The sequence below is a fragment of the Clarias gariepinus genome, chromosome 5 (assembly GCF_024256425.1).
Source record: "Clarias gariepinus isolate MV-2021 ecotype Netherlands chromosome 5, CGAR_prim_01v2, whole genome shotgun sequence".
Taxonomy (NCBI): Eukaryota; Metazoa; Chordata; class Actinopteri; order Siluriformes; family Clariidae; genus Clarias; species Clarias gariepinus.
The window spans coordinates 38,195,666-38,216,864 of NC_071104.1; the positions used below are offsets into that span (position 1 = coordinate 38,195,666).

The 21,199-nt window shown below is 38.1% G+C and overlaps 1 protein-coding gene across 8 annotated transcripts in view; it reads right to left on the bottom strand.

Moving 5' to 3' along the window:
- Positions 1 to 553: 553 nt before the first annotated feature.
- Positions 554 to 21,199, bottom strand: part of LOC128524123 (glutaminase kidney isoform, mitochondrial-like) — a 50,554-nt gene continuing 29,908 nt past the window's right edge. For 4 of the 8 annotated variants that reach the window (XM_053496478.1, XM_053496479.1, XM_053496477.1 and 1 more), the window contains 9 exons: positions 20,673 to 20,739; positions 18,886 to 18,936; positions 18,467 to 18,643; positions 18,182 to 18,313; positions 16,965 to 17,057; positions 5,929 to 5,990; positions 4,354 to 4,430; positions 3,531 to 3,594; positions 554 to 2,386 (listed from right to left, as the gene is read on the bottom strand). In XM_053496478.1, coding sequence (XP_053352453.1) covers positions 2,230 to 2,386; positions 3,531 to 3,594; positions 4,354 to 4,430; positions 5,929 to 5,990; positions 16,965 to 17,057; positions 18,182 to 18,313; positions 18,467 to 18,643; positions 18,886 to 18,936; positions 20,673 to 20,739 — 880 coding nt within the window. In that variant the 3' untranslated portion in view covers positions 554 to 2,229. Of the gene's footprint in view, positions 2,387 to 3,450; positions 3,595 to 4,353; positions 4,431 to 5,928; positions 5,991 to 9,478; positions 14,831 to 16,964; positions 17,058 to 18,181; positions 18,314 to 18,466; positions 18,644 to 18,885; positions 18,937 to 20,672; positions 20,740 to 21,199 lie in introns of those variants that run through there. The other 4 variants (XM_053496483.1, XM_053496482.1, XM_053496480.1 and 1 more) reach the window with 3 other exon arrangements.

Sequence of the window (21,199 nt, forward strand, 5' to 3'; positions counted from 1 at the left end):
TTTTTTATCTTATTAACATATTACAGTACAATTGTGTTAACGAACATTTTGAAGTTTCCACTTAGGTTAGGGTTAGGGTGATTAGTCTACTGATGATGCTGAATACTGAGTGTTGGAACAGACGAGAGGGGAAATGAGGTCGCTTCTGTTTAAGTTGCATCTTTGGGCTCGTTGAAGTAAAACATCCCATTCATTTAAATTTAATTTGATATGAAGAAATGAAAGGTGTGTCAAGACTTTTGCACAGCAATGTACTGTACAATACCCAGTCCTAAAGGTATTTAAAGGTTTTAAATGTAAACTTCGACTTTGTTTCTGTTCTCTGTCCTCAGGGTGAAGGTTTCCCAAATTAAAGCCAAAGAAATCAGCGACACGTCCGTCTTCATCCTCCAGCTTTCCTTAAAGAGCGGTCTGTGGATTTTAACAGCAGAGGTTTTGTAGGAATGGGGCTCATACAGCGTGTGTGTGAGAGAGAGTTTTACATTGAGTGAATTTGTAAAATTGCACAGTACATCTTGAAGTCCACGGCGACAAGATGAACACAGACCTCAACTTCACAGCTCTATTTAATATTGTACATCTGACAGAAATTATACAGAAATATAATTTAAAATAGCTGCACATGAACACATACTCTGAACTCTTTGTGAAATAAAAATAAAACTTCACACACACACACCTAACATACACACAAAAACCTCTTTCTGTTGCACACAATGCTTAAACATCAGTTTGTTACATTTTACTTTATATTTCTTTTTGTTCTTTTTGTTACCCAACTTTGTAAATGTAATTATTTCTTAAAATAAAATAAATGTGACAATTTTATTTTTTGCATACAAAAAAAAAAGCTGTTTCATTTTCCATCATTTCTTTTTGATCTTTTATACATCATTTTACCAAACTCTGAAAATAGTAACTCAGGAATTGCTAAAAAAAAAAAAAAATAGAATAATAAAATTTGAAATGACCTGAAAAAAAAAAACCTCATCATTTCCTATAATATTATAATAAGGTTTTGTTGTTGTTGTTGTTGCTCACTTGGCATAGGTTTTAAAAATTGGAAATGCAACTACAAACGATTTTAAACACTTCAAACTATTTTAGGGTAAATCATTTTTAATTTCAAAATAATATGAAAATAAGTTTTGATTGTAAGATATTACACAATATATCATTACAGAATATTCTTTACTGATAAATGCTTTGTTCATTTTGTGTATCAATTAATTATTTATTGTAATGTATTAGTTTATCATCAATCTATTTAATTACATTGCGAGACCATAAATTACAGCTGGACCGTTATTCACTGTGGGACTATAAATTACCTTGAGACCGCAAGTTACTGGTTCTAAGTTGCTGTGAGACCATGTGTTACAACAGGACGATAAGTTACCATGAGCTTCTAAGTTACTGTGAGACTGTAGGTTACTAGGTTACAGAAAGTTTGTGTGGGAGTCTAAGACCAAAAGTTACTGTGAAGTCGTAAGTTACGATAAGACTGTAAGATATCATCAGACACTTTAAGTTATAGAAAGAGCGTAAGTTACTGAGAGACATCACTTTAGACAAACACTGTAAGTTACTATGAGACTGTACCGTATGTCACTATGGAGTTTAAGCTGCCCAGATTTGTCTTACTGTCGATATTGGACATTGGATTAGCTGTAACCTAACTACATCTCGAGTGCTATAAGGAATACATAAATAAAAATCACACTTTTCACAGTTGAAATATATCTTGATTATCTGCATCTTCATAAAATAAATGATTTTTCGAAAATTCTAAGTATGGATACAGAAGTCTGGCAGTGTCGCTAGTGATTACAGCACATTGTCACTCACTCACACGGTACTAATCTATAGTTTTTATTACGGTTTATGAATCCTTATAGATTCTCCAAATAATCTGTATAGTTCCACATTCAGCTGTTTACACTTTTTGCCAAAGAACAACGATAAAACGTTTAGATAGTAATTTCTGACGACGGATCCTTGTTGATCCTTTTGCGCCCGTCACACCACCCTATACATCATGATCATCATTCATCCTCATCACACAAGCGAAACAGGATCAGTTTGAAATATATAGACTGTATGAGGTTTCATAAATAAAATGCTGATAATACTGTAAAAAAAAAAGAAAAAAAAAGCGAGGCATTGAGCAGTCGCCGGGCAGAAATGTTGGTAAAGAGACAAAGAAAGCTAGACAGAGACTTCCTTCTCCTAAGTCTCCAGCATGCCGTCCAGGTTCTTGGCGGCGTTCTCTGTATCCGCGCTGCTCTTCTCTACAGGAGTGTATTTATTATGAAAGTCCTGCAGGAGAGTCACCACCTCGTGATGGCCGAAATGTGTGGCTTCATCCAGCGGCGTGTTTCCCCACCTACACACACACACACACACACACACACACACACACACCCCTCATTTAACACTCCACAATTTATCATCACATTTTTTGTATAAAATATTAGATTATAGTTCCACTAAAAGAACTTGAATCACTTACATAATACATCTTAACATGTAAATAAAGACATTTTTAATAGATAAGATTTCTTTAATATTTCTTACTAAAAAGGTAACTTTTATTAAAAAAATTCAACATTATCAGATCTATCTATCTATCTATCTATCTATCTATCTATCTATCTATCTATCTATCTAATCTGTTTAACACTATTAATCTGAAATTGCCTTCTTTATTGCCACTGACATTTGCCTTCTAGGAGTGTTAAAAATTATAATGTAATGTACAGTAGGGTATATAAAATTACATGCATAAGTTATTTTCCAAAAATACATGCTTAAAGAATAATTTAATCTTTTGAAATTACCTGAAAAAAAGTCTTCTCCAATATTATATATTATAATAAGTGTTTTGTTGTTGTTGCTCACTTGGTGTAGGTTTTAAACATTGGAAATGTAACTAGAAATGATTTTAAACAAACACCTCACACTATTTTAGGGTAAAGCATTTTCAATTTTAAAATAATGTCAAAATAAGACAGTTGGAATTGTATGTTATTACACACAATAAAACATTACAGAATATTCTTTACTGCCTTCTTCTTTCAGGAATGACTAAAATTATGATATAAAAATTATATATAATATTATATGCATAAATTATTTTCCAAAAATACATGCTTAAAGCATAATTATATAAAAATATGGGTTATTTTTTCATTCAGCAATATTTAATACTTAAAACTGCTCATGTTAAATTCTAACTTTATTTGGGAGCGAAAAATGCAAAAGCAGGAAAAAAAGTTTAATAGATGTAATTTCAGTTATAAAATCATCCCCATTGTTATTTATTTTTATAACTTCAGTAGAAGATTTTTAAGACTTTTAATATTTTTTAAAAATATATATTTTACTAAAATAAAATAAAGTAAAATATTAACAGGTAATTCTTGACTTGTTTTCTTTCAGTATTTCTGCACTGACGTGTCAAGTCATGTGATCACAGCAACGGTGAGTCACATGATCATTCAGCCAGCTGTTCCAGGTGTGGATCTTACCTGTCTCTGGGAACAGGGTTCACTTTACAGGCCTCCAGGAGGAAACGCACCACATCCACATGTCCTGCAGGCACGCAACACACTCAATCAAAAGTATGTACACCCTCAGGATACACAGCATGCAATCTGTACTCTAAATTCTGAATATGATTTTCTGATGCAGCTACACACACACACACACACACACACACACACACACACACACACACACACACACACACACACACACACACTCAGCATCTGCTCCCACAGCTTCATGACACATCTTCAACCCAGGAAACGCAAGTGTTGATACACACTTCTTCCTTTTACTACTGTTTTAATAATAATTTTTTTTGTTGCAAATTTATATATTTTTTTCATTTGCTTTTCCTGTACTTGTTTAGATTTAGTTATTTAAATAAATATTTTTGTTTCATTTTTAACATAATTATTTTGGTAAACAGCAAAGAAATAACCTGTACTATAGAAACTATAGAAAAATTGTTATAAAAAAAATTATTTAGGGTATTACAAGAAAAAAAACTATTTGTTGAAAATAATGTTAATGTAAGTTTTCAGTTAATACAAGTGTGGGAAAAAGTTTCGATATTGTGCGGATTTTTTTTCCCCCAATAACAATTGTTGTTTGTTTTTTTTTTACATGGACATTAACTCCTCTTTTTACATATGTCTCAGAAACAAAGTATGAATTTGTCTTTAGTTGAATTAATAAAGACAAGAGCTGCTCGGTTCTGTGGTTCTGTGTCAGGAGAACTCTCAAACATGGTGTTGTTTCCCTGTATACCAGTTTACTCGAACACGTCCAGTAAGAAGGACGTACCTTCGGCAGCTGCCACGTGCAGAGCGGTCCTGGAGTCGTAGTCTCTCTGCTCCATGTCCATCGAGGACAAAGCAAACCTGAAACATCAGGGTCGAGTCATTTATTAGCGCTCCAGAGCAGAACAGGTTTACACTAATAATAATAATAATAATAATAATAATAATAATAATAATAATAACGCCTCGCTCACAGCGACCTGTCTAATAATGGGTTACAAAAACCTTCACAAACATTTATATAGAGTTTTCTTTATTATTTATTATTTATGGAAGGAGTCTCCAGTGGCAGCGCTCTGTAACAGTCAGGGGTAAAACCGGGGAAATTGTAGTTTTCTGGCTTCCTTAAGACAGACAGAACATGACAGTCTGGGATTTATTTGAGATACAAAACAAATGAGGCAAAAAATGGCTGCTGTAAGGTAAGTGTGATCATGAATATGTAGGGAATTAGGGGAAAAGGCATTGCAATACAAACTCATCAATTAATTAAATAAATAAAACTTATTATTCAATTCTAAAAAATCATGGAAGACGAATGAGCCGTAAGCAAATATGTCAGATAACTGAAGATTTAGAGCTACTTACTCACTTCATTATTATTATTATTATTATTATTATTATTTAGAGATGGGAATCACCAGGGATCCCCTGATACGACATTATCGTGATACCTCGATGTCGATTGAATTTGAGTTAAGATTCTCTAAATATCTTGATTTTATAAATATTCCAATACACTATTTTTTTTTCACCTAAATTTTGTTACAATTCTAAACAAATCTCAGGAAATAATCCGCTCGTATCACGTTATGGTCAGCTGCTTGCCAGTGTGTGAATAGGTTAGAGTGCACCACCTGTAGGATTACAGAGAAACTGCAACACGCCAAATGCAAAAAATATACCATTCATTTAAAAAATAGTTTTCCTTTAGCAATAATGGCACCATGGATGAACAACGTAGGCTATGATACTGCCACACAGGTCCACGGGTTCAGCACGCTGTGTAAAGAGTTTTATAAAATGGAGAAATAGGACGAGGAAGGAAGTATTTCATGGATCTGTTAAGAGCGACGGGACTGAAAAAGAAGATTTAAACTGAAAGGAGGATGAGAGAGATAGCGGTAAACACCAAGAGTAACGCAAAAAAGAATTGTTTTTCAAATCAATTGCCACACAAAAGAATCACGATACATAATTAAATAATCTTTTTCTCTCTTCCCATTGCTATTATTATTACTATAATTATTGTTGCATAGAGTTTAGTCATAAAAACATCCTCTTCTGTTTCTCGGTCATTACATTGATCGCTCATTTCATGGTCCTGGTAATGTCTTTTTTTTCCTTTTATGGAGTTTTGTGGGCGTCGCTACATGCAAATGAGCTGTGTCAGGAACACACATTACACAAACAACATACACACGCAGGTACGAAGACAATCTGCAATTCTGACACTTGTCTAAATTCAGTGGAACATTTGATTTAAACACTTTAATAATAAAGATCGATAAACATAGAGGTACAGTGGCGGTGATTTCGAGCGGTTCACGGGGTGAGGGGGTGTCATGTGATCACGTACCTTCTGAGAGCCGATACATCTCCGGTGTATGCAGCGAAGAGGAGGTTGATGACAGACTTCACCTGTAAAGGGATGGAAAACAGTAATTGTTGCACCTGAAGCTCAGAAGAAACAAGATCCTAAATGTGGTAACGATTAAGATAGTTTCTGAGGACATAATCACATTTTCTAAACTCCCTGCTTAAGTGCTGCTTTCTTGATCACAGAGACCAGCCTGTCAGGATGCGGGTGTTGTGTATGAAGGTGCGCATGAAGGTCTTCAGAATCAACCTGCTGGATGTGTGAACTTTTTGTTGTAGTTAATTCTCTTGGCCTTTTTTTTCACCTACCGAAGCAAGTCTTGATGACCTGCACTTGTCCAAATCACCATAGGAGGGCGGCAAAGTTCCACTATTTACTTTCATACCGCAGTCCTGATGAATTCTGCATTCCTGTACGTTTCCACTGTTTAATCGCCATTTCTCACCTTCACAAGCGTCTCCTCAGCGCTCCATCACCGTCCACACTACCATCACCATTACCTCAGTGCCCCATCATTGTCCCCACATCTGTCACTGTCTTAGTGTCTCAGTACTCTACCACTGTTACCCCATCTACCACCATTTCCTCAGTGCTCTAACACCATCCCACATCCAATACTGTCCCCACATCCACCACTATCAAACCCCAGTGCTCCAACACCATCACCACATCCTCACCATCACCTCAGTGCTCCAACACCATCACCACATCCTCACCATCCCCTCAGAGCACCAACACCATCACCACATCCTCACTATTCCCTCAGTGCTCCAACACCCTTACCACATCCTCACCATCCCCTCAGTGCTCCAACACCATCACCACATCATCACCATCCCCTCAGAGCTCCAACACCATCACCACATCCTCACCATCACCTCAGTGCTCTAACACCATCATCACCCATCTCCTCAGTGCTCCAACACCATTACCACATCCTCACCATCCTCTCAGTGCTCCAACACCATCACCACATCCTCACCATCACCTCAGTGCTCCAACACCATCACCACATCCTCACCATCCCCTCAGAGCACCAACACCATCACCACATCCTCACTATTCCCTCAGTGCTCCAACACCCTTACCACATCCTCACCATCCCCTCAGTGCTCCAACACCATCACCACATCATCACCATCCCCTCAGAGCTCCAACACCATCACCACATCCTCACCATCACCTCAGTGCTCTAACACCATCATCACCCATCTCCTCAGTGCTCCAACACCATTACCACATCCTCACCATCTCCTCAGTGCTCCAACACCATCATCACATCCTCACCATCACCTCAGTGCTCCAACACCATCATCACATCCTCACCATTCCCTCAGAGCTCCAACACCATCATTACATCCTCACCATCTCCTCAGTGCTCCAACACCATCATCACATCCTCACCATCACCTCAGTGCTCCAACACCATCATCACATCCTCACCATCCCCTTAGTGCTCCAACACCATCATCACATCCTCACCATCACCTCAATGCTCCAACACCATTACCACATCCTCACCATCACCTCAGTGCTCCAACACCATCATCACATCCTCACCATCACCTCAGTGCTCCAACACCATCATCACATCCTCACCATTCCCTCAGTGCTCCAACACCATCATCACATCCTCACCATCACCTCAGTGCTCCAACACCATCATCACATCCTCACCATCACCTCAATGCTCCAACACCATCATCACCCATCTCCTCAGTGCTCCAACACCATCACCAAATTCTCACCATCCCCTCAGTGCTCTAACGCTATCCCCACATTGGTTACCATACCCCCAGTGCTCCAAAACTGGTAACTGGTGCCAGACTGGCTGATTTCAGAAACTGCTGTTCCTTTGGGACTTTTACACACAACATTTTTTTTCCTTATTTCTTTTCTTTTTTCTCCTGACTTAACACAGAACTGAAGGTACTGCTGGAAGGTTCAAACTGGCAGCAAGTCTACGATAACTCAGATAACACTGTGTGGTGAACAGAAAGACATCTCAGGACAACATGAAACCGGGAGGGCTTTAACAGCAGATCAGAATCTGAGGCTTTAGTGCACACTCACATAAACCTGATGGAGATAAAGAGTGGAATGAGTCATTCGTGAAAATACTCACCAACAACCACGTCACAGTGACTGAGACCACACGTCCCCATGTCACCTGGATCTCTATCATGTTAGGTGCCGCTCTGCTGCTACTCTACATGATGAACTGATGTGAGAACTGCCTAAATAATCAGAGGTGCAGGTTGTTCCTCATCATTTAATTTAGAATATCTATTATATTATATATATATATACTCCAAAATTTAGAAACTGCACACTGAATAATCCTGCAAGGGGGCGCTATAGTCAGGTAAAGACAGACTGGTGATGGTGTAGCAGCAGCTCCACGTCTCTACATCAACAGCAGGTTATTGACCCTCCGCTTCACACATCATGAGGAAAAGACTAAGTTTTATGATTTGTTAAACTTCCTGGAAACATTTTTTTAAAAGTTTGAAAAATGCTCTCTATCGCCCCCTTACAGAGCTTATTAATGCAGAAGCATGATTTACTCATTATTATGACAACTTTTTTATTTTTGATCTAAAAAGTATCAATTATTTTTACAGAAGATGACTGATGTATATTTAGGTGTTATTAATTCAGCAAAACTAATATGTTTGAATGGCTTGATCCAAGTCCTTCATAGGATTACTGTACTTTTTATTTTTATTTTCTACTTTGTTTTATTTTTAGATTTGTTTTCTAGTCAAATTGTTTTTAAATCATTTGCACAACTGTCTGTATTCAGAAAGCATTTATTTTGTTTCTGTGGTTGTATAGTCCAGGTTTTAGTCGTAAACCAAGTGTGTGCTATCGTACCGAAAGATGTGTTCAACATGTACAGACTTTTGTCAGCGGCATTATTGTTGTTTGCTTTGGCAGATACACAGTGGGAGTTGTGAAAGCCAGAATGTGTTGATCTGTTAGCGCGATTCCCTTTTGGCTGCATGCTTCATGTCTAGCCGAGTTCCTGTAATGTGGAAGTGATGTTGGTGAATGAGTGTCCACAGAAATTTCACCCCAAATCCCATTTAAACCCTAGGTGGCTTTAAAACTAACAACAGAACTATTCATAGAACTCATGAGTTTCACTCACACACACACACACACACACACACACACACACACACACACACACACACAGAGCACGGCAAGTTATTCAGCTTCTTTATCTAAAAGAATGCAGAAGAACCTGAGCTGTAACCTGGAACCTCCATCATTAATACAGTACATCAACACTGTACACTTGTTCATCTGTCTATCTATCTATCTATCTATCTGTCTATCTATCCATGTCTCTATCTGTCTAACTATAGGTCTGTCCATCTATCCATGTCTCTATCTGTCTATCTTTATCTATTTTTCCATCTGTCTGTCTGTCTGTCTAGTGTTAATATCTGTTAAAGCTGCTATTCAGCGTGTAAACAATGTGAACGAAACAAACGAATGATTTAAAAACCAAACAATGAGATAAGAGATGAGATGGGTTTACACAAGTTTATTAAACATAAAACAACACAAAATGAACAACTGGAAAAGAAAGCAATACTGTTAGAGAGAGCATTCAGGAAATACTTAACTTATAAAAATAATAACTTCATGAGCATGAAGAGAACAAAAAGTTTCTATTAATATAAATACGTCTTTGGCATGCTGACAGATGAGCAGCACGACTGCTGAATGTGTTAAGTATGTCAGAGTAGTCACGTTAGTAACAGAGGAGGGTTCGCAGCCCCCTGTTCAAGTACATCACTGTATCTGCTCTCATCCACAACAGACAAATCCAATCTCACTACAGCATAGAAAAACAAACCACACACACACACACACACACACACACACACACACACACACACACTCTCTTTCTCTCCCTCACACACACACACACCCTCACTCTTCCTCAATCCAGTTTCAGTTTACACAGACACACAGAGTAAATAATGACCAACAGCAATGAGATGTGTTAACGACATAACATGGGAAACAAAATAATACAAATAAAAATAATAAAATACAGAACCAATATTAAAAGTCCCATGAACATGAACACACATGCTTTAAAGGAAAAAAAAATATATATATATATATCATATTAACAATAAAGTAACATTTAAATTGCTTACCTTTGTTTGTTTTATTACTGTTGCAAGAAATTATATATATATATATATATATATATATATATATATATATATATATATATATATATATTTAAAAAAAAATTATAAAAAACAATCTGGTAAATGTCATCATTTGTGACCCAAATATTTCTTGCAGCAGTAATCATTCACAGTTAAAAGACTCAATCAGGAATTGCTCGGTTTATTTTTCAGGAATTATATAATTATGTATGTGAACTGCGGCGGCTGAATGACGCCGTTTTCGCACTTCCTGATTTGGGTTTCTGACACGGTGGACATGAAGGTGCGTGTGAAGGTGCGATGGAACACAAAAGCTGTTAGAAACAGTGCAGTACAGTAGCTAAGTGGCTAAGCAGCGTGAGCTCCGAGGCCTCAGCTCAGGTATGTGCAAAATCCAGGTCGGCGTTAAGGCAGGTGTGTGTGTGTGTGTGTGTGCGTGAGCCGGGTGCTGAGGGCTGACTGATCGCGATTCTGGAGCCTGAGCTTCCTTACAGCGTGGCTGTGTTTGTGTTTAAACAGCTTTAAATGCACTCGAGTTGTTCTTTAAACCAACAGGCAGATGATTTTTTTAAACTACACACAGATTAAATGCAGGGAGGTTAAAGAACCGCGGGTTTTGTTACGCTTCAAATTTCTGAATGTACTCTGTATAGTTTGTGTTTTGACCGTGAATATTTCCCTTTTCTAGCCAGTGTTCACTGCAATGAAAGAAAATAACATCCTAGCAACTGAAATATTTTTGAACCTAGCCAAACCTATCTACAATAATCTAAAGTAAGGTTACAACAAACTAACACAGGATCATTAAGCTTATTTCTAGTCAAATATTATGAAAATTGCAACCAAAAAAGGTCTTCTTGTGTTGGCGGAAAATTTTCGCAAAATTATCAGCCAACAGAACGAGACATAACAATTTCCATAAGATTTTACTACTAATAAGCATAAGTGGAACCCTGGATTGTAAGTAACTCTGCGAGGGTTTTGAAGACGAGCAAAGTAAAAAAAAATTTATTTGAACTTGTCTGAGCGAGGGCCTGATATACGAGTACAGTAGTACGCTTGCACGAGCGTCTCGTGATCACAACTCAGCCATGGATTCTTTCTCGCGCACTGCGGGATTGTGGGTAATCATCTCCCCTGCTCAGTCTCGGCGCGTCTCTCGTATAGTCGACGTCCAAGCGCGTGTGTGCTGTTTACTATAACACTGTGATTAATGACTTCACTAATCTAGTTATTGTTCTTCAGTAACTGTACTGCAACAACGGCCTCCGGGAAGAAGGAAAAGGTTAAATAATCTGTAGCAGTGCGGGAGATCAGTCTGTTTAACGACAACGCAACGTCACATTTCCACGAAATCCTCAAAAGGAGGCAAAAGCAAGTGACAGAAAGGTTTCTCATTAAAGTCTCACAAAAAGAAGATGATTCCAGTAACCAGAGACTGTCATAAAACCAAAGTGCAGGTTAATTTTTTTTTATTTTTACTTTATTTTATGATTAATTATTGTTATATGAAAATTCATTGGCTTGTGGAACGAATTGTCAGAGTTTTAATTATTTCTTATAAGGAAAATTTACTTTGATATACGAGTGTTCTGATATACGACGCATACTTCCTGAACAAATTATGCTTGCAATCCAGGGTTTAACTGTATTTTGTTTTTTTGTTGTAAACTTATAATAAAACTATATAGATAAATGTGACTAGATTCAGGAATATTTCACTTGTTAACGCGTCATTTCTTTGCAGTGTGCTAGGATTCTGAGTGTTTGTGTTGTCGGAAGTCTGCAGTGCACTCTGCTTTGATTGCTGTAAAATAGGTTCAGATTGTTGACGTATTGTGACGTCTGTTTATCGGCATTGGAGAGTTTTTACGAGACGATGCGTGCACGATTGAAACGATACGAATCCCGGCATCTGTACTGAAGCAGAGTGCATTTACTTCTCACTGAAGCAATAGTGCAGTGTTATAATCAGATCCTGAACTCAGGCTTGTTCTGACATTATCAGCTCAATTATGATTTCAAATGATATCTCATGAGCAGTATTTCTTCCCTCTTTGTGCAGACATTTCAAAACCTTTCTTTCTTTTTGTTGTTCAATTCGAGGGGCTGTCTGGAATCTTTCTGTGCTTTTAGAACAAATTCCAGGCTGCTTTTACAAGGACTAAGAAACGACACTGATTAAAGCATAAGCGCTGATTTAGTGCATTTAAGGAGCAGATGCTTGTGTTAATGGTGTATTTACGGTGATAAACTGATTAGTTTTTCTGTAAAAGCAGCTCCGACAGTGACGCAGGTCTATAGTAATGCGATATATCACGTATACAGTAAAAGCTCATTTGCAGGGACGTGTGTAGCGTGCGCTTCACTGATGCATGAATCCTCCTCGTGTCATCTCAGGGAGTTTTTCATCAACTCTCACAATTTAAACACAATTAATCATTTATACCTGCTTTGTCACAATCTTTAAAAATTATCTTGGTAAGTAAAAAATTCTTAAATAGGAATACAAAAAAGCAAATATAAAATTGTTAAGCTTCTATATTTGCTTTTTTGTATTCCTATTTTAAGATATTGTACCTAAATGTAACTAAATTGAAGACATTTTCTTGCTAATTTGCAGTGCAATGTTTAAAAAAAATTATATCTGTTTCATTTATAATTATAAGAATTTCATTAATACACTGCAATAAAAAAGACAACATAGCAAATTAAATTTATTGAAAATCTCTTTAACCGCTATCGAAATACATTTTACTAAAGATATTTTAACTTGCCAAGATCTTTTTTTTTGCAGTGCAATGTCTATTAAAACCGTTATACAAATAAAAATTAATTACTACACTGCAAAATATTGAAACTTACCAAGTCAAAATATCTTAAATTTGCTTACATTTATTGACAATTTCTTAAAATAATACATATAAATTTTATGTTAACTTTTTTTATCCTACAGGTACTGTAGATTGTTCTAATCATTCATCATTAGTTCTAGGAATTTGTTTCTTTAAAGCAGCAAAAAATAAATAAATAAAAAAACTAATCAAATTTAATTTAATAAAATCTAATAATAGAACAAGAAGTTTTAACTTAATTTTTTTGTAAAAAATAACTAAAAATAAGCTAAATAACCTTTTTATTTAATTATTTGTCTTATTTTAAGAAAACCTAGATACAGTTTACTAGACTAAATAATATTTCGCTTGCTAAGATATCATGTTTTTGCAATTTAATAACGTGTCTCATTGTTGATGGGATAAAAAAACATTACATTAACATTAATGTTTAACATTAATGTAAGGAGTCTCCAGTGTCATAGATAAAGCTTTACAATTTTTCCTCAGGACAGGGGATTTTCTCAGTAATATAACAAGCTTCCTTTTTTATATTATTAACTTATCCAGGAAATATTTAACCTTAAGATGGTAACACATCACACTTCCCTTTCTTATTTTCTTGTAACAGCACACAAAGTGTTTAATTACTGACATAACGAGCATCAAAAGTAACAGACGTACTGAACTTTAGCTAAATGTTTTAGCCAAAGTTGGTAAAAATGTAAACTTTGAGAAGGTTTTAACACAATTTCATATTTTCCTCCTAAATTCATGTGAATTTAGCTCCGCCCACACACTATACTTGCAACAAACCTGAGATTTGTTGTCTTTCAAATACCCACAATTCTTTGATCTTGTAAGTAAGCACAGTCTGACTACAATCTGTTTTTTTTCTATTTCTTGGCCTTCATATAAGTCCATGCTGAAACTAAACTCCGCCCCCACCTGGAACAGAGCTACTAAACTATATTTAGTGGAGAACTAAAGGGCGGGATCATCTCTCTCTCATTTTAAGTGTTGTTTCAGTTCATCTTACAGCCACATTAAAACACTACCAAGTAAACTACAAAAACAGTTCATGTGAAGGCGACATCCAACTAAGACTAATAAGACACACGCTGTCCTGTGCATTCACGGAAACTGCGACAGCATCTCCAACAGTGCCACCTGCAGGACTGGAGGACTCATACATGATTATTAGATAATCAGTCAGAAAAATGTGTTAGAAAGCTCTCTGCTGAAGGTCATGCAAGCAAGTCCATGACATCACTGGATCGATACGCACCCTGTAATGAGCATGCGTGTGTGTGTGTGTGTGTGTGTGTGCGTGGAAAGATCATTATGTCTCCTAACTCAATGCTAATTAGGAGAGAGTGTAATCAGTGTAGCAACCAGTCAGGACCTGGACACCCCGCCGCTCCACCACGCACTTCCCTCTTTAACCTCCTGCCTGGGTTCAGAACCCGGCGCTTTGGTTTCATATTAACATTCACAAACAGGGAAAAATAAAAAATTAAAATCTGAGACTCAACAGCATCCGTCATACAGACAAATAAAAAAACAAACAAACAAAAAAAAACATAAAAGCTGCAACGTGCCAAGCCCAGACAGATAAATAAACCAACACAGCGTGAAATAAATACACCCCGCCCCCCGGGTCAGCCCTTTATCCCAGCCCGAGCGCAGGTCTCTTTAGTTGTGCTCTTCGACATTATCCATCCTATAGACCACAGTGGTGGAAGTGTCTTCGTTGGACTCGGCGGGACAGACTTTTTTCCACAGTGAATCTTTCAGAGCTAGCTCTTGCTGAAGACTCTCGTAATCCATCGGCCCGAAGTTGTGCTGCTGTGTTGAGCGACATGAAGAACACGTTAGTCTGCTTTCCCAGGCTTCCACGTCTGTGTTAAATGCACATTTGATGTGTGTGTGTGTGTGTGTGTGTGAGAAAGAGAGTGTGTGTATTACCATCAAACCCCTGCATGCCACCAAAGCTAGTAAAGCTAAGCTGTTAGAGGCGCGTCTTCATGTGTTAGTCAAGAAAGCGTTGCTCACTAGTCCTGGCATGACTCGCACCCTGATTACGCCTCTGTTTATTAATTAACATCCGAGACGTTTTAAAAAACTTTACCTGTTTATTAGTTGTGGAACTGTCGCGAAACAAGTTACAGTGGAACCCTGGATTACGAGCATAATTTGTTCCCGAAAGCGGGCTTGTATTCCAAAACACTCGTAAACCAAAGTAAATTTTCCCATAGAAAATAACAGAAACTCAAATTATTTGTTCTACAGCCCAAAAAATTAATATATATAAATAATTAACACAAAATATAAAGTAAAAATAAAACAAATTAACCTGCATTTAATTAAAAAGTCAAAATAATTCCCGACAGATAAGTGTTTCCGTTTATGCACGCAGACGCTGTGTGTGTCTGTGTTCCTATCCCTTGCGTTACGAAGTGTGTGTGCGCGCGCGCATAATTTGACACCGTGCCGGTTCAGACACACTTTCTCTCTCGCCTTTACTGTGTGTGTTTTTTTTACAGAAATTCAAGAGCGCTAAAAAATAAACTCAGTTCGAGCTCTCACATATGGTGTTTCACTCTTTTTATTTCCCCTGCTGTCTGACTTCAGAGTAGAGTGTCGTAGCTTCATTCGTTACTGATGTGGACGTCTCTGCTCAAAAAAACATGAACTTGGAATTAAAAGGTCGAATATTTTACTTTTTCTTTAACGACTTATCACGTGTCTGGCACCTCTTGGGGGGTTTGGGATGGGGGAATCTAATTAAGACGAATTAAGCCAATACAAAAATAAAAAGAAAAAATGTTTTTTTGTTGTTGTTCAGTAATGACTTAAGTGAACGCTTAAACATGACTTAAAAAAAATAATTCAGACACAATAATACGCTGTTCATCAGCAGTTCAACAGACCACATGCATGTACAGGTTTAATGAAAAATTTATAATGAGATTAATTACTTATAAGAACTCTACTTACCAATATTTACTCTACTTAAAAAACAAACAAAAAAAGACTAGACTCTGCACCTATAACCATCGTCTGTTGCTTTTTTTCGGTTGTAATGATGTAATGTAGACAACCGGTCTGACCACGCCACCTTTTAATCACCAATCAGCGATAGAGAGTGTGTTAGGAGCGTGCTGTATCACAAACCTACACGTTTCACTGACGTTCCACAACAATAAACAACTAAAAAGGCACGGCATGTTGTGATGTGTAATAAGTAACAACAGGAACCATTTGTATATTTGTGTTTTTTTGTAGTGAAATAAAACACTTCAGAGTGACTCACACCACCCTGCTGTTGATTACTTTCTTAAAACAGCACAAGAAAAAACAAAAACAAATTTTCTTTCAATACAAGTTGTTCTGCTGAAGTAGAAGTCCTTACCGTCTGGTAATAAAGTTCTTTCTAATGTAAACGTGACACGTGATCTAATAATATGGAAGACTTGTTAAAAAGATGATCATGAGAATAATCAGCTGATGGATTGTTATTGTTGTTTAGTGTTTTCAGGAGCCATGAGTGTGATGAGCCTGCTGACACTAGTGATCCGCGCATGCTACGACACATCGGGAGAAAAACCACAGCGCTTTCACGCCTTAAACAGCGGCGCGTCGGGTAAAAGAAACGTCTTTTCACGTGTTGACCCACCTGATGAAGTCGTGGTGTTGAGAGACGGACGTCAGTCAGTTAGTGTGTCAGAAACCAGCCTGCTATAACACTACACATGTACTAACCTCGTGTATATATCGATTACAAACAGTGTTTAGTTTAGCAGCTTGAGTGTGTAACCTTTAGAAAGTGTGTGTGTGTGTGTGTTTGTGTGAGAGAGAGACGGGTCCTCAGTACAGAGAGTTAAATCGGCGGCGAGTCGTGATGCGCTCACTCGTACAGGAACATGATTGGGCATGCAGGGACGGACAGGTGGGCGGGCAAACCAAACATGTCACTCACCCGCTGCTCACCGCCCTCACGCCGCGGGTCCAGCTTCTTGGCGAAATGCCGCAGGTTGTCGTAGTTGTGGAAGTTGAACAGAGACACCAGGTCCTGCACGGGAAAGAAATCAGAGTCACAAATTAATAAACAGGTTTATATTCGGCCACAAACTCCATCGAAAGGTAAAATCTTAGCCACTGTACCACAGACAAACCCTAACTCCTCCTCCTCGTTTTATCAGGCGCCATTACTTTTGTCCTCACATACGGCTAGTCCTACGTGTCTTAATCATGGCCTTGTTTTGGAGCTGGGTGTTTGTTTTGCCTGGGAGAGTCGCTATAACGAATAAACAGAACCTGGGCAGTGTTATATGTGTGATATCATGCGAAAGTATTAGCCCCCCTGTTTGTTTTATGTGTTTTGCATTAGTGTGTCTATATGTGGTTCCTGAAATAAAGTTTTTGTATAATTGCAAAAAAAAAACATTTCATACGTTTGCTGGAGAGAATAATCTATCATTTCAAATTCACATTTAACATAAAACTGGATGACGCGTACTGTAGGGCCGTAGCTATCGTATATAGTTTTAGTAATCGAGTATTCTACCAAAAATGTTATCAATTTATCGAGCAAGTAATCAGATAAAATGTACTTTTGCCTAATTAAACAGCAATGTATAATATACAAGAGAAACAAAGATTAATTGTTTTTTTGTTTTGTTTTTTAGAAAAATCACCTTTTATTTTTTAAATGCATGTTGCATTTTATCAAAAATAAACAGTCATTATTCACAATACAAGGAATAGCTGAGAGTTGAGTGAGATGCACTGTATGGTAAGTGCATTACAGTGCCATACATTCTTATGTTAAAGCCTTTTCTCAGATGCAAAAACCAAAAAAATGGTGTTCCAAGTATCAAAAAAATTAAGGCAAACATTAAAATAAATAATTATACAAAAACATTAAGTTGTGCAACTGAACTTTCAGAACTAAAAGTTTAAAAATTTAAGCAGTTAAGGCTTGTCTTTACTGATAAGAAGGTCAGGGGTTCTAACCCCAATACCGCTAAGTACCGGGGGGGGGGTTATCCCTGCACTTTGACCCCAGCTTCACAACTGGGATATGCAAAAAAAATATATATAATAATAACAAAAAATGCTATTTATGTGACAAATAATTTATTCATAAAATAACAATAAGAACATCATTAATAATTTTTGCGTGTGTGTGTTTACCGTGCAGAACTGGATGCCTCGAACGCTGTTTCCCAGTTTGTCCAGTGGAGGAGACCAGCACATGACACCCATCACATTGGGCACCACCAGGAGGATGCCCCCTGACACACCCGACTTGGCCGGCAAACCCACCTGAGACACAAACACTCGGATGAACAGCACAACCTCGATCCAGTCACCACGCTGTCTTGTTCTGTTAAGGGAAACTAATCAACTAGTCTCGAGTGCACTGTTCTTAACCTGCACTACGGTGTCAGAACGTGTGACGTGTGTGAGGACACTCACGTGGAAGGCGAACTGCCCGGAGAAGTCGTACATGCCGCAGGAGTGCATGAGGCTCAGCGTGTTCCTCACCGCCTCGGGACTCAGCACGCGCTCGCCTGTGATTGGACAGAAGCCGCCGTTGGCCAGGGTGGCAGCCATGACGCTGGCGCTTTCACATGTCACCTCGATGGAGCACAGCTACACACACACACACACACACACAAACAGGCAGTCTAAATCTGAACCTTGGCAGCCAGCAGGAGTGTGTATCCGGTTACACATTTCCACAGAAGATGGGAACAGATCCTGACACGGGAACGCACACTGATCACATGTCACATGGCATTTACTCCTGACCTACAGTTAACTCTGTACAGCTTGCAGTACCAGCATGAGTGTGTGTGTGTGTGTGTATGATGGTGGTGTTGTGATAATCTTACCTGGAAGTAGAAGTCCAGGATGGAGGTCATGTCTGTTCCTTCAGGAAAACACTGTACATACAAAGAAGGACGCGATCAGACGTTAACGCTGTACGACACACGGCGAGACAAGTCGACTTTGTATACAAATATATATAAATAAGAATTATAACAGCATGGTGAAAAAGTGAAACGGCCTGACACAAAAACATTGCAGAGATGACTGATTACTGAAATCAGACACATCTCTCTCCATCTGTCCTCAGGTTCAACTCTACAGATTAAAGCACGAGAGTTCCTCTCAAAGGGGCGGAGTCTAAATTAAATGGAGGCATGTCCAGAATCTGATCTTAAACTTTACCCTTTTAAAAGGCCAAATTTACTGGACTGTAAACATATCCTCTGTCTCTGTAAAGGTGAAGTAACACGAGGAAACATGTCTACAGTACGCCTCAGTCTTTAGAAGGGCAACAGAAATCTAACACTAGTTATTCGTCAACTCTGGTATTTAAAAAATAAAAAATAAAAAACAAAGTTAGAGGAAAGTGACGGAAATTACACTCTTGGCACCTTGTCGGGGTGAAATGTGTATAAAGTTTCCTGTGATAGGCTCCAGATCCCATCCACAGAAACCTTTCACTGTGCTGTAAGGTACATGAGACGCATAAACAGAATCTTTATCTTTATTTTACAAACACTATCTAATTGTTTAAAAATCACGTCTTGTACAAAGTGATAATCTTTTTTTTTTTTCTTACTGCTGATGTACTGCTCCATACTGCAGTCCAGCAGGTGGCAGCATTGCACCAAATCAGACATAAATTCAAAAGAAGAAGACAATTGCAAGGATGCACTCAAAACAGTGTGGTATTATTTTTTTGATTTAACATTTGAAGTTTAGGGGCCTCCGAGTGGCGCAGTGGTAAAGCGCTCGCCCTATCATCCGGAGATCGCTGGTTCGAACCCCGGGTGATGCTGTTTTCCTCTCACAGCCGGAGGCACAGAGAGAGCTGATTGGCCGGGCTCTCTCAGGGGGGCGGGATGAGAGGTATTTGGGCTCCCGCATTAATCACGGCTCTACAGCCAATCAGGGGCGTCTGTAAGCTCGCGCACGCGGAAGGGGCGGCTAGCGCTTTCCTCCGAGTGTGTTACTCCGCCCCTAACGGTGCGTGAGCGAGCAGTTCGAAAAGATGCGGTCGGCTCGCGTCACGTGGTTCGGAGGAAACACGGGATAGCTTTCGCCCTCCCGACTGAGTGGTTGTAGTAGCCTTAATGTGGGAGCCCCCTGGTGACGGGGAGGAATTGGCCACGACTAGATTGGGGAGAAAATCGAAAAAAGAATTGGACAGGACTAAATTTAAAAAAAAAAAAAAAAAAACATTTGAAGTTTAATTTAAACTGTTAAAAAACCTGAATTGATTCTGTGGTTTGTGCGTTTTGCGCCGCAATTTGGTAACGACAATTAGCCCAATCTGTATGTCTTTAAACTGTGGGAGGAAACTTGAGTACACACAGGAAACCCACTAAGCACGGACAAAACATGAGAACTCCAGGCACACAAACCCCGAGGCGGGAATCGAATCTGGAACCTGGAGGTGCGTGTATACTAAAACCACAGACACACCGCGCCTCCTTCCATAGACGTTTGGATTTCCAAAACAAATTAATCTTCTTTTCAGCTTTGGAATTAAAATCATCATTACCATAATTTATTAGTGTTTACATACGAGAAGACAAATGGAATGACATCTGACAAGCTGCAGGCAACACCTGGGAGGAGAAAAAGAAAAAACAACACCTGAACTAACCTTCTTCTCTTTCAGGTAATAGCCGATGGCGAAATTCCGATCGCCTGATTCACGTTCCGACTGGAACCTGGTACAGAAAACACAAACTGTCAGCTGCTGGGAAACGGAATAAAAACAAACCCAACCATCCGTCATATTTTGTTTTATCTCGTTCAACTTCAACTTTTGTAATAAAAAAAAATAAGAAGAAAAAAGGTGTGCTAGTCTAAGAAAACTCATCAAACATAAATTCACTAAATGTCAACTTTAATAATTTAATAATGCCGATACAGAAATGCTAACGTTTGCATTAAACATCAGAATGTAGAGATGACATTATTATTAATTATTATTACTATAATTATTATTATTATAAGGAATATTATATATTTTTTCCTTTTTGGCGGTGTTGACATGCTCTAAAAGTCTTGAAAATCAGGTTGGAATCTGCTGCCATCAGGACGCCTGAGCCCATACACACTTGCACGTATACAAGCTAAACCAGGTACACATTTAAAGCTCATTGAGCTAAACTACTTTTGCACTGC